Raw genomic sequence first — 13,854 nt, forward strand, 5'->3', positions numbered from 1 at the left:
TGTAACATTCTAGGTAATATGTTACTGGATCCGGTAGAGAGTATTGCTCTACATTGTCTATAAATTTATAAAATTAGCTTTCAAACATATATCATTTATGTGTGCACATTTTAAGTTCATGTCTGGAAACATGAACTTAATGTTCCAATTACGAAGTTAGAGATGTAGAGGTAGGATTAAGAAACTAGCTAGGGACAAGCATAACGTAAAGTAATAATTTTTCTAATATTTTTTATTTTTCTGCTACCAGATTACATTTAAGGAATTCACTAACGTTCTCAGATGAGTTAATTTCATGATGGGTAAGAAATAAGCATGAAAAATAACTTATAATCGCGATGCGTAGTTACTACGTAAATGGCTTACGTGTACCATTCTAGGTAATGTGTTACTACATCCGGCAGAGAGGATCGCTTTACATTGCCCAAAAATTTACAGAATTAGTTTTCATATCATTTGTGTGAGCACGGTTTAAGTTCATGTTTGTAAACATAAAATATAGATATGTTATGCGTAAAAGAGTAAATTTTTACCGCAAATGGTCACGATGTTTCAGATATTACGTCATCATGATTACGATCATTTGATACAATTGGAATATACATTATTATGCATATGTCTTTAATATTGCAAATAAAGTTTTACCCGTAAGTACAACAGAAGAGATTTGAAAACTATGCAGTTTAGTGTTGTTCAAACCAGGGATTCTTAATTTTTTTTTGGGGTGTGGAGGGGGGGAAGGAGTTAGTCATCTTCTGATCTTCTGAGTGCAAAATTTTGTCGTTCCTCTTCTGTGCATGTAGTAAACACATGCAAGACTTTTTACTTAGTTTTATTAGTAGAATTTTATTATTGATTACAAAATTTAGTTTTTATTGGTTCGTATGTTAGTGAACATTTGTGTGACCTGATTTTTTCTTATCGGAGATTTGTGTTAACACTACGGAAAAAAATCGGTACATTTTTAATTGTTGTGTTTTCCAGAATTTAATTTTTTAAGTTAATTTTTTAACTGTGTATTTAGTTTAATATTTCTGTATATATCAGGGAATCCCAAACTTTTCCGACTTGCGACACCCTTTGAAGAATTAGAATTTGCGTATGGCACCCTAGTCTATATCTATTATATTATACATATTGATTATGAATGTGTGTGTATAAATTTAATTACATACGAATCGATACCAATCCAACTCAAATAATTAAAGAAACATAGAAAAATAATGAAATTTTTTTTCTATGAACATTTTTTTTTTTTTCGCTGAGTCTGCTTTACTGACTATATTATTGATTTGAAGACACTCGGAGGGAGTTGCTATTATTTTGGAGGGGGAGGCGAATTTCCACCAGTCCCCTTCAATGAGGGATAAGCCTTTTGAAGATAGGATTGTTTCTTCCACTCTGAAGACGCACCAGTGCTTACTTCACATCTGTTCATTATTTTTCTTGATTTCTTCAATTATTGTAGCATTTATTATTATTTTTTCGTATATTACTGAATACTTTTGCTCTGAATTTGTAAATCGCAGCTTTGAAATGGTATTCCGGTCAAATTTCAAAGCACCTCTTATTGTCTTTTTCGGAGTTAAATAGTTTGGTTAATTTTAAAAAAAAGACTTCTTTCAAACTCTGGTCAAAAAAATTAAGAGTCGGATTTCAAATAGCACACCCTTTTTTTTCTCCTTTTATATCAAAACAATTCTAAAAGAAGTTTCATATCATTTGAACTACGGCAACTCGTGCCAGTACTTGTGTACTAGTACACCAGTGAGAATCAGTATTTGTATACCAGTACACCAGTGTGAACCAGTACTTGCGTACCTGTACATCAGTGTGAACCGGTACTTGTGTACCAGTATACCAGTGTGAATCGTTACTTGTGTACCAGTACACCAGTGTGAATCGGTACTTGTGTACCAGTACACCAGTGTGAACCAGTACTATTGTACTGGGCCGAAAAACACTTTTTTCAGAAATACGAAAATTCTCCCCACATGAACCACAAAAACCATTTAACCAAAATAATTTAATCTAGGTATAATTATTAGGTAGTAAATAGGAACTAGGCCTAAAATTTAATCGAAAAATTGATTTTTTCCCTTTATATATATTTTTTAAATGTAAGATCAGTTTTAAGAAATTATCAAGCTGAAGAATATAAGCAATAAAGTAGGTAATAAGCGTTAAATAGAAGTCTCTGCTATGATGTGATAATTAAGTCTCCTACATAGTACTCAAACATATTAACTTTTTCAAGTTTAAATTACATTTTTCATTTTAAATACGTTATTTTTTTACTTTTCATTTGCAAATAATGATTTGAAAATGTTTTCGCAAATAATTTTTGAAGTTGATATTTTATTCAAATTTATATGTTATTTTTTAAAAGATAAAAAGAAAAAATCAATTTTTTGAATAAAATTATAAACTTTAGGCCTAATGCTGGATACCTAATTTCTTTTTAAATTTGAATAGTTTATATTTTTTGTGGTACATGTGGGATAGGAAAACCTTAAAAAAAAGAAAGTCGTTTTTTTTTTTTCGCATGCCCTCTTATTATTATTATTTTTTATTAAATTCTTAGTATTATTATTAAAATGAAAACCATTCTATAAAACATTTCCTGTTATTTGAACAACGGCAACTTGTGCCGAATTGGGTTTGAAAGTGTGAACACGTACTAGGCCCAATCGAGAAAACCTTTCTTGGAAATTCGAAATATTAAGTTGATAAAAACAACCCCTAGATCCTCAAATGAATCGTAAAAAAACATTTACCCAACTTAAAAAAAAAAAAAAAAAAAACTCAGGTGTACAGCAAGAGGCCTCAAATTCTTAAATTTTCTTCAGAAAATTGATTTTTTTCTGCTAACTTTTTGAAAAATAACATCTAAATTTAAGTAAAATGCCAAATTCAAAGATTATCATCGAACACATTTTCAAATCATTATTTGCAAATGAATAATAAAAAAATAATGTATTTAAAATAAAAAATTTAACTTAAACTTGAAAAAAAATAAATAATTTTGAGTACTATGTGAACTTAATATTGCATTAGAGCAAAATCTTCTATTTAAAGCTAAATTAGCTTCTATTAAAGCTGGCTACCTCTTTTATTGTTTATATTTTCAGATTGAAAATTTCTAAAATTAATCTCACATTTTCTTTAAAAATATATAGAAAAATCAATTTTTTGAAGAAAATAATAAATTTTTGACCTATTGCGGGATTCATACATATTTTTAAATTTCTGTCAATGTCGTGACCTTGTGTCGTGGGGGACAAAGGCAGATGTCCCGTTCGGTAGTCAACGTGACACCGTTTAACCTGCAATACCTATATAGTCACACCCGTTACACTCTTCCAACTGAAAAAATGGTCGGAATAAGACGTGGAGTATATTGAAAGTTTGAAGTGAAAAAAAAAAAATAAAAAATACGAAAGATAACTTTTTATAGGGAACCAAGCCTCCCTAACCTATATTTAGGGAAATAATTTCCGTTGAAAAATAATATCAACACAAAAAATTTGGAACATTTGCGACCAAAATTCAAGAAGATATTAAAGCTCACAATTTTAAGGGATCGTGCATAAGATAAGTTGAAGCACATAGCCCTTTCATAAAAATGACAGGTAATCGAAGTAAGAAAAAAAGGACAAAATATTTATATTTTTCATTGCTACTGAAAAATAAATGCAAATGTTATGCTATGATACGTAAAATCACACTAAAAAAGCTCATACAAGTTGCAAAAACACCTTGTATATATACATATAATTTTAAACCCTTGTTAGCCGCTACATTCCCCATTATTGACTGCGTGTGTAAAGTGGTGTAAATCACAGCATTTCATATCTCGGTGATCATTGGTCGTACTAATGTCAAACTTTCTCTGTTCGAATTATTTGTTCATGCCTTTGATATCCCTAATTGCAATGCAGGGAATTTGGGGACCATATAATTAGTTAGAGTTCGTATGTTTGGGGGGTTTCTTTCTTTTTTTTTTTTTTTTTTTGCATCAAACATTTAATATCGTAACTCTGCATTTTATTTTGACCATTTTCGCAGTTCGAAGTATTCATTTAGGAGTAACGGTCGCGAAAATAGATGTCTCTCTGGTCAAACGGAGATCCGCTGTATATAAAAATGAAAGTTTTTTTCTTTGCAAACGCATGTGTGTATGTTCCTTATACAAATTCACAATTTACATCGGATTTTTAAAAAAATTGGCAGTGTCCTTCGATGCTTAGGAATTCACATACGGTAGTATTCGTCCTTCTTCTATGGAACTTTCCTTTTACATATCCACCGGTTTTGTTGAATCTTTTCCAAATTCTAAATTCGGCTCGAAGGTTCTTTGATGCTCAGGAAATGTAATGGGGGAGGAGGGGGGAGCTTGCCTCCGTTTGGAGGGGAGAAACACCTGTGCTGCGGGTTTCTAATGCAAATCTATAGTTAGTGTCGGATCTTTGTCAAGCTGGGAACAGAGGTCCTTTGATAGATTAATTTATCTCCCTTCCCTAGTATGTATAAATATACTTTTATTTAATGAAAACTCCGGCATTCCAACGTAAAGCAGAATGTTCGATAGTTGCGCAGAGTACGTAGTATAACCTCGATTTAACGATTGTCAAGGGGCAGGAAAAGAGTCACCTTTAAATCAAGAAAATCGTTAAATCGAGGAAAATAGACATTCAATGCAGTCAACTCCGGACCAGTGAAATGTATCATTAAATTGAGGATATCGTTAATTCGGGTATCGTTAAATCAAGGCTACACTACCTACATATTCGGTAACTTAGCACTTATAATATGTTATTCATTAGTTACTTTTTAGAATACACAATTTTTTTTTCTAATACCTTGCTGTTGATAATCTTGAAAATACGGATCAAAATAATATCCCCCATGTAGTTAATATAATCGTTTTACAAAAGAAATGAACTTACAAGTTGACACAATGAGCAGCTGTTACAACCCATTCCTTTTCAATGATAGTTCCTCCACAAATATGATAAATACCATTGTCTCTATCGAAATGTCTTTGTAGGGATATCTGAAAGATAAAACGTAACAATTCTGCTCTTTTCATCAAACCACTATAATAATATTTATATAACTTCTATACCTGCCATGGAAATTCTCCTTGAAAAGCATCTCTTCCTCCGACAATATAACCTTTTCTTTTGTCATTATCCATTTGGTAATTATCCGTTCTGGATTCTCCACAAGTGGATTCTTTCCAAGACCAAAGTCCATCCATGATAGACCCTTGACAATAAAATATTTTTTTAACTCTCGAATATTTAAAGTTTATAGAGTGCGATTCAAAATTGCATGCACAATCGTTTAGGAAACGTAGATTATGCTGGAAAATAAAATACAACTATTAAAATGTGAGTAGGGCAGCTTAAGGCTACAGTGGACATATTTCTTTTTTTAATGATTGTATTTTACTGTGCATATGCGAATTTCTGTATTTATACATTTCTTCTGACAACACCTCTGGGATTGCAGTTTTATACTGCGGTCTCTTGGACGAGTGAGGAGAAACTAAGACTGCTGCGGCATGATGTATACAAGATAAATGTTCTTCAATAAACCAAGTAAAATTAAAATTGTGTCAGCCTCAGCTATTTCTCAAAATAAGTAATACAGTCCATTAACCAGCGACCAACATAGTGGCCCAGCAGCCGGATGATAGAATGGCAAAAACGTATAATAAAGCGGAGTTGAACCGATTACGGGGACGCGCAAATGCAAAGCTCACGCTTATAACGAAATTCGACGAAAAAGATAAAGCCTTGTGTGAGAAGACTAAAGCTGAATGCGAAAGCAAATTAAATGATATCTTGGAAATAAAACAGGAATTGAATAGGCTTTTCGAATTATACAGCGAATTAAAGTTGGATGAAAAAGAAGAAATCGAGTGTGATGAAATCTTTGTGAAGTTGGATTCTATCTGCGACACACTGGAGGTAAACATTAAACATTTCCTTACGAGGTTTGCTGATAAAACAAATCTGTCTAAAACTGAAGACTTAAGCGCTATCAATTTATTAAAGTTTTATTTGGCTCCTAAATTGCCTACTATTCCGTTACCTAAATTTAATGGTAAAATAGACGAATTTGCTAACCTTAAGGGGTCACAGTACCTTTCAAGCAATTTTTTTTCAATTTAAGTAAATTATATTTTTCGTTGAAACCATAACATGCTAACTTACTTTGTAATAAATAATTTATTTTAAAAAATTTTAAATATTGCTTACTTTTTTTAAAAATTCAAAACATTTGGAAAAATTTCAATTTTTAAAAATCCCTAAGGCTTTTTTGTTTTTAAACTAATATAAAAAAAGCTTTTTGCTAAACGATCACAATCATCATCTCTAAAAATCTGTGCATTCATTTGCTTTTGTGTTTACTAGAAAATTTTTTGTGATCAATTACGTAAAAAAATCGTAATTTTTTTCAAAAAAATTTGTTTTTTAAAGGTATAACATGCTCTAAACATTTGAGTAATTTATAAAATGCTTATCCAATGCACAGTTTTGTTAAATATATTATCCTAATTGCAAAAAGTATTACTTTAAAGCTGTATCTTTAATAGAAAAAAATCCTTAGGGATTCTTATGACATGAAAACACAAAAAAACGATCATCGAGAAAAATCAAGTTAAAGTTTTCTTTTTGCATAAGAACACATAGCGAGCATGACCTAAAACCACTCATAACTTTTTCAATATTTGAACTAAAGCAATGAAACTTTTCGCCTGTGTTTGGACTAGTGTTTAGTTTCGAAAAGAGCAATAAAATTTAAACATTTCAGAAACTCAAAAATTGTTTTATTTAAAAGCTGCCTCACAAGGTGAAGCAAAAATTTTAGAAACTAGTGAAGACGCGTTTAAATCCTTGTTTAGTGCGATGGAGGCTAGGTATGAAAACAAACGCACAATTGTGAATCTCCATATTCAGGAAATATTGGGATTAGAAAAAAATAAATTTCGAAAACTCAAAATCATTGAGAAATTTATCTGATAAAGTTAAAAAGAATTTAAGAACTTTAAAAGTACTTAATTTGGAATGTGATGATCTTTCAAATGCGATAATAACGAACATCGTTCTTCAAAAGCTAAACAAAGATACTAGAAAGGCATACGAATTATCTGTAGCTACTAAAGAAATTCTGTCATTAGATGAATTATTACAATTCATAGATAATAGATCTAACGTGATTGATCAATTAACTACGAATATTTCTTACAAAAATGTAAAAAGGTTTCAAACTCCTACTTTAAAACCCAAGGGTTTATTAAATATTTCGATAAAAACATTAAACTTTGCATTTTGTGTAAGGAACCACATTCTTTATTTAAATGTAACCAATTAAGATATTTCAGAGCGCTTAGAATTTGTAAAGAATCATAAATTGTGCAGAAATTGTTTAAAGCAACACAAAGTTGATTGTCGATCAACATTCAAATGCTCTGTATGCTTTGAAAGGCATAATACATTGCTACCTTATGAAAAAGGCAATTGCGGTAAATTGGCAACTTCAAATGAAAATGCTAACTCGTTTTCCGCGGCAGAAGAATATTCGTATAAACAAGAAGCGTCACTCGTCAGTGTCCTTCAAGGTCACAAATCTGAAATTTTAAGTACCGTTTCAATATATGTTACCAATCCGCGTGGAATGAAAGTTAAATTGAGAGGAATTTTAGATAGTGGTAGCTCTGTAAGCTTCATTTCGTATGAAGCTGCTAAATTACTCGGGCAAAAAAAATGAAACATCGAATCTTCTTATTTCTGGTATCCATGGTACAGAAAATTTTGCAAAAAAGTCAGTAATAGCTGCAATTTCGAACGAGAAGGGTGATTTTTCAAAAACTACTGCCTTCTCGATCTTGCCAAAAATAACGGGACTAACGCCGATGACTCGTCTTGATATATCGCACTTAGATTTTCCCAGCGGAATAGAATTAGCGGATTCTGAATTTTTTATTCCTAATAAAATTCATGTATTGATTTGGTGCGAATTCGTTTTCGAATTACTTAAGCCGCGTAGGTTTAAATCAAATTATAATTCATGAAATATACCGCCAGCTCAGTCATTTCCAGCCGAGGACTGCAGTTTCGTGCTTATTAGTACTAGTCAGCCCGGCATAGGAAAGTGACTGAGCTGGAGATGGAAAACCTCTTAAGGAAGCCAAGAGCACTAACCGAACCATTTTGTTGAACCGAACCATTGCTTCGGTCACTCGTCTGGTCTGCTAATTCTTATATTAGCTACCAGTTTGTTTGGCGCTCTTGGCTTCGTTAAGAGGTTTTCCATCTCCAGCTCAGTCACTTTCCTATGCCGGGCTGACGAGTGCTAATAAGCACGAAACTGCAGTCCTCGGCTGAAAATGACTGAGCTGGCGGTATATTTCATGTATTTCTGCCTAAATTAATTTCTGCCTGCCGTAATTTACTGAATACAAATTATAATTCGTTGTTTTTGCAAAATACTGTGTTTGGATTTGTAGTATCTGGAATGATGAATAATGTAAAAACGAATTTCTTTACGAGTTTAACTTCCAAACAGGAAAATTTAAATCTTGAAACTCGGATTTTTTGAGAAGGAGTCCGTACTTTTAGATAGTGGGGATAACAAAAATATTTCTGATGAAGAGTTTTATAGGGAGGAATATTTTAGTAAAACGGCCAAACGCGATGATTCTAGGACTCTTACTTGCGAACCTTTTTTTAACAATTACAAAGCAAATCGAAGGAACCCAGTGTAAAGCGTATGTTTTAATTATGTATACATATTTTAATGTTTGATTGCTTTAGTTATAATTGAGTTTCATGTCTGTTCATTTAAGTTGTACATTTTATGGTATTGTACTAAATTTTCATCGGAAAATATTTTTGAAATCTATCAATTTCAATGCCGGGAGTATGTATTTTACTGTGCATATGCAAATTTCTGTATTTATACTTTTCCCGTGGCAACGTCTCTGGGATTGCAGTTTTATACTGCGGTCTCCGGGACGAGCGAGGAGAAACTGTAAGACTGCGGCGGCATGATGTATACAAGATGAATGTTCTTCAATAAACCAAGTAAAATTAAAATTGTGTCAGCCTCAGTTATTTCTCAAAATAAGTAATACAGTCCATTAACCAGCGACCAACAATGATTGATCCACATGCCCAAAACTTTGTGTGCTTGTATATTAATTGCATCTAAAAAAATTTTTTTTAATGGTGCAAAAAAATGAGTACTTTTCAGAAATTTAAAATTAAAAAAAAATTCACAAATATCACATTGCTTTATGCGGCACATTTTTTTTTCAAACTTAGAATTTCCACTTGTTTTTCATTTATTAGGCACATTTACATTAATTTATGCGTTACATATATTGTTTTATGAGACAGTTTATGAAAAATGGCTGAAAATGAGAATTTATGGGACATTGCAGCAAATACGGTGATTTTAACAACAAGTGCTGAATTTCTAATTTTACATGATTGCCATTATCCGAATGTCCTGCATATAATCCGAATGTTTTTCGATAGTTTCATTATAATCCGATGACTATTGTGATGCATGGAGCATTTTAAGTTTGTTTTTATGTAATTAGTGTCAGCAGTGTATACGTGCTGCAAAATGCAAAATATGGGGCGTGGTCACAAATACGAAAAACAAAACTAGCCCATGATTAATTAAATAATGCTTGGAAGGGAAAATAATCTGTTGTCCTGGATACAGTAGATGATATAGAACCAAAAAAAAAAAAAGGATAAAAATTTTTTTTTCGCTTTTTGCTAAATTTTCAGCATTTTTAGTGTCTACTGTAGCCGAAACTTGAAATAGAGAAACTGTGGCTCAGAATTGCTCTGAGTGACTGTATGTATTAAGTTTGTTCAATGATTCATAAAAACTAATAAATGCTTTCTTGATTTGAATCATAGAATAAATTCAACAGAATTGAAGAAGTTATGACAATGCGAATGCACGGATTGCGCAGTCTTCCTTTCTACGCAGCGGCAGCTACCTTTTTACTGGCCACGTTTTATTACATTGGCGGGACATGGAGATGCCTAGAAGACAAAAAGCAACTGATCGACATCAAGATTCAACAGTTATACGACATAGCCCTCAACTTATCTCGAATCATTATGGCTACAGGGGAACTGGAGTCAGTCATATTCAGCAGGGACATCGCAGAATTTATTAAAATCATGGAACAGAGCGAGCAAATCTCAATGAAAGCAGAGTCAGATTAAAGTTCTTGAGGCGCGGGCCTAAGCCATCCAGAATAGAGGATAACGGAAATGCATTTAAGGTTACAAAACCCCAGACATTTGACACCGCTCTACAGCAAGAACGCAACTTCAGGCTTAGCACAATATCTACACTATTACTGCATTTTAAAAGTTATCCAATAGACACTTTTTATATTTACGTCTTGCTGCAACCAGGCGAAATTCGACAACACCTAATATTGCAATGTATAACTACTGTGCTCGTGCTATAAAGTTGAGAAAAAAAAAACACTAGCATCAAGCGTATGTAAATTTCTCTTCCCACTCCAAAATAGAAAAAACGATTCGGTCTCGTTACTTAAAATGTGCACACATCATTATCTAAGCTCCAAGCGTTTTCCATGAAGTAATGAAACATAATGCTATAATGACGTCAACTGACTGTCAAAACTTTTTTTTTCAAAGAAAAAAAGCAATTAATTTAAGAACTCTTAAAAGTTATTCAAAACCACCGTAGCTAAGCGTTTAAAGTTAAATAATGAGATAATAACCTGCAATTATTCAATCTGAAAGATACTGCCGAAGAAAAAGCAAAAATTAAAATATCCCTGAAGAAAGAAATAAAAAATTTCATCAAGTTTAGATTTATCATCTAAAAATATTAATAAAAAATAATAAAAACAATGAAAATTAAAACTATATTTATGCATGCGAAAAAATTTGCAGATGGTTACATTTAAATATTTCATTCGCGTGATTGAATTTCATTGGTCACGCAGCGAAGGATCTTAAGCGAGTAAAATCCATCTACCCAAAGAATAATGTATTGAATTGAAGTACTTTGTACAATTAGATTGAAATGAATATCTAAAGGAAAAATAATTTAATTGAAATATGTGATAAAGTTATAATACATGAACAACGGGCTCTAGGCAGCACAAACGAATAGACTTTAAATGACAAAAAATAATCAAAAGGGGACATTTTTAAATCCTCCATTATCGAAGAAGCCAAAAAAAAAAAGCTAAGGAATTTTATTTGTATACACTTGAGCAAAAGTTACAATAATATTGCATTTATTTAGCTAACTAGTAAGTTCAGCCAATAAAAAAAAATCAAGTCTGGCGCAGACGAGTTTAAATGTCGAAGTTAACATCAAAATTGCCATCAGCTTAGAGTATTCTTAAATAACGTTAAAACAATAAATTTTAGGTCCCGATTGAATTAAATACAACAGTATATAATGAGCATTTCAATTATAAATTACAAAAAAAAAAAAAGGAAACTTGTGATGGCTGTACCTTACAAACAAATTAAATAGACTTTAAATAACAAAAATAAAGAAAATAAATAAATAATGATAATAATAAGGATCAAATAGGGAACATTTAAGTCCCTCACTATCGAAGAAGCCTAAAGCTATAAAATTTTATTTTCGAGTTTGTGTTTTATGTATATAATGATATCACTTCTACATTATCATATTTTCCATATTATATAACATATACTGTAGTATATGACACTGCCGAATTAGACCTGATTGTGATAATACGTAACTATCAAATGTTTTATTTCTGCCTTAGTATAAGCGGAGGATAAGGAGACATCAAATTAAATTCTTGCCCAGTGTTCTCAAAAGCCATAGTCGGGGCCTAATTGAAAGAAGAACTTCTACAATTGATAGAACTGTCTTTTGTCGGATTTCTGGAAGACTAAAATGCCGTAGTGACAAATTGTCCACATTACCAACAGAGCCATAGCACACTCAGGCACCTCATAATGTGTTGAAGAGTTTCAGTTCACATTGTGCTCAATCCGTAAGCGATATTTTTACGCATATATTTGCACTTTGTTCCCGGAATTTTAAATTGGGACTTTTAATTGTCATTTATTCAAATACAAGAAACCATTATGCGTAATATGGAACGTCAAGTTCCTAAAAAATATTTTCGTACTTGAAAAATAATGTGGGTGTGACCGTACGGTCATTTGTACAAATGTATTGAACAATTAATGTGTCGTACCAGCAAACATAAATATCTATTTATCAGAGAATGTTGCTGAGAAGCTGTACTTTTCTGGAATAAAGTTATCTATGCCATTAATTTCTCTGCGCGTCTGTTTGTGTGCGTGTCTGTGTGTCTAACTGTAACCCTGTCCTCCGGACTGGCAATGTCTACCAGGTCAGTACTGGTATCGTTGGCTATAGGACATTCAGGGAAAGCCCTTCCGTACATTCTAACCCCTCTAAACCTTAAGGGGCCGGACATCCAGGGGTGAAATTATTGAGAAGGAATACTAAAGGAGGGAGCGACAGCAAATCTCTGAGTGAGATAAGATTGGAACCCAATCTTCCCAGGTCAGGTGACTACTTTGGCTGGGAAGTTTTTGCACGCAATCGCTCTTTTGGCATTAAATATTTTTCAGACTACGGCACTAATTATGAAGTCGGGGTTACAAATCAGAGCTGCAGAGTTGTAGCGAAAATGATATTCTGGCTCCAACTCCTTTACCTAAAACATAGTCTGACTCTGATTTCAACTCGGAGTTTAAAAACCGTCGGATTCTGACTCTTTGCATCAAAATCAGTCCGGCTCCAAGTCAGACTCCACAAATTAGAGTTGCGGAGTCGGAAGTAAAATGACCGACTCCGATAATTTAAAGCATTCGACTCCGACTCTTTTTCTTCAAAATCAGTTCGACTCCGACTCCGCAGCCTTGCTACAAATTAACGTTGCAGAGTCAGATGAAAAACGACCGACTATGACTTCGAGAATTTTAGATTCTTCGACTCAGACTCCTTTACCCAGAAACGCAATCCGACTCCAACTCTTGCAGTTTATAAGGACTTAGACTCCTGACGCTGACTCTTTTACGCCAAAATCAGTCCAACTTCAACTCCGCAGCCCTGCTATAAACAAGGTTTGTGAAGTCGGAAGAAAAATGACAAACTCTAAAACGAGGAATTTTAGACCCTCCGACTCATTTACCCCAAAAACAGTCAGACTCCGATTTCGACTAGCCGTTTCAAAACCTTCGACCTCCGACTATTTTACTTAAAAATCAGTCCGACTCCAACTCTGCAGTACTGCCACAAATTAGGATTGTGGAGTCGGAAGAAACTGACCAACTCCGAGTCAGGGAATTTTAGAGCCTTCGACTCCTACTCCAACTCTTTTACACCAAAAGCAGTCCGACTCCGATTTTGACTCGGAGTTTCAAAACCTTCGAACTCCGACTCCGACCCTTTTACTCCAAAATCAGTCCTACTCCGACTCTGCAACCCTGAAACAAGTTAGGGTTGTAGAGTCGGAAGAAAAAAGTCCGACTCCGGGAATTTTAGAGTCTAAGACTAATTCCGAACTCGCAAGACTAGCATTCAGTAATTATACACCAATACAAAAGTAACAAATAACATCCAGTGCAAATCTTTTAACCAAGACTGATTTTGGATAAATTGTATTTTGAATTGTTTCAGCACATAATGTAAATATTTGATTTGTTGACATTATCTTTAATTTCAACTCTTAAACACAGATTGTGTACCAGAAGGTTTTTAGAATGAAGGTCTTTCTTCCTGGTTTAACTATCTATGTAAATAAATATTCGA

At 33.0% G+C, this 13,854-nt stretch overlaps 1 protein-coding gene across 1 annotated transcript in view; it reads right to left on the bottom strand.

Moving 5' to 3' along the window:
• The window catches only part of LOC129218811 (trypsin-1-like), a 65,279-nt gene that overhangs the window by 33,369 nt on the left and 18,056 nt on the right, over positions 1-13,854 (bottom strand). Inside the window, exons 2-3 of the mRNA XM_054853133.1 lie at positions 5,129-5,271; positions 4,950-5,056 (exon numbers count right to left, since the gene is read on the bottom strand). Of these exons, the coding sequence (XP_054709108.1) occupies positions 4,950-5,056; positions 5,129-5,271 (250 nt within the window). The remainder of the gene's footprint in view (positions 1-4,949; positions 5,057-5,128; positions 5,272-13,854) is intronic.

This window comes from Uloborus diversus, chromosome 3, assembly GCF_026930045.1.
Source record: "Uloborus diversus isolate 005 chromosome 3, Udiv.v.3.1, whole genome shotgun sequence".
NCBI classification, from domain to species: Eukaryota; Metazoa; Arthropoda; class Arachnida; order Araneae; family Uloboridae; genus Uloborus; species Uloborus diversus.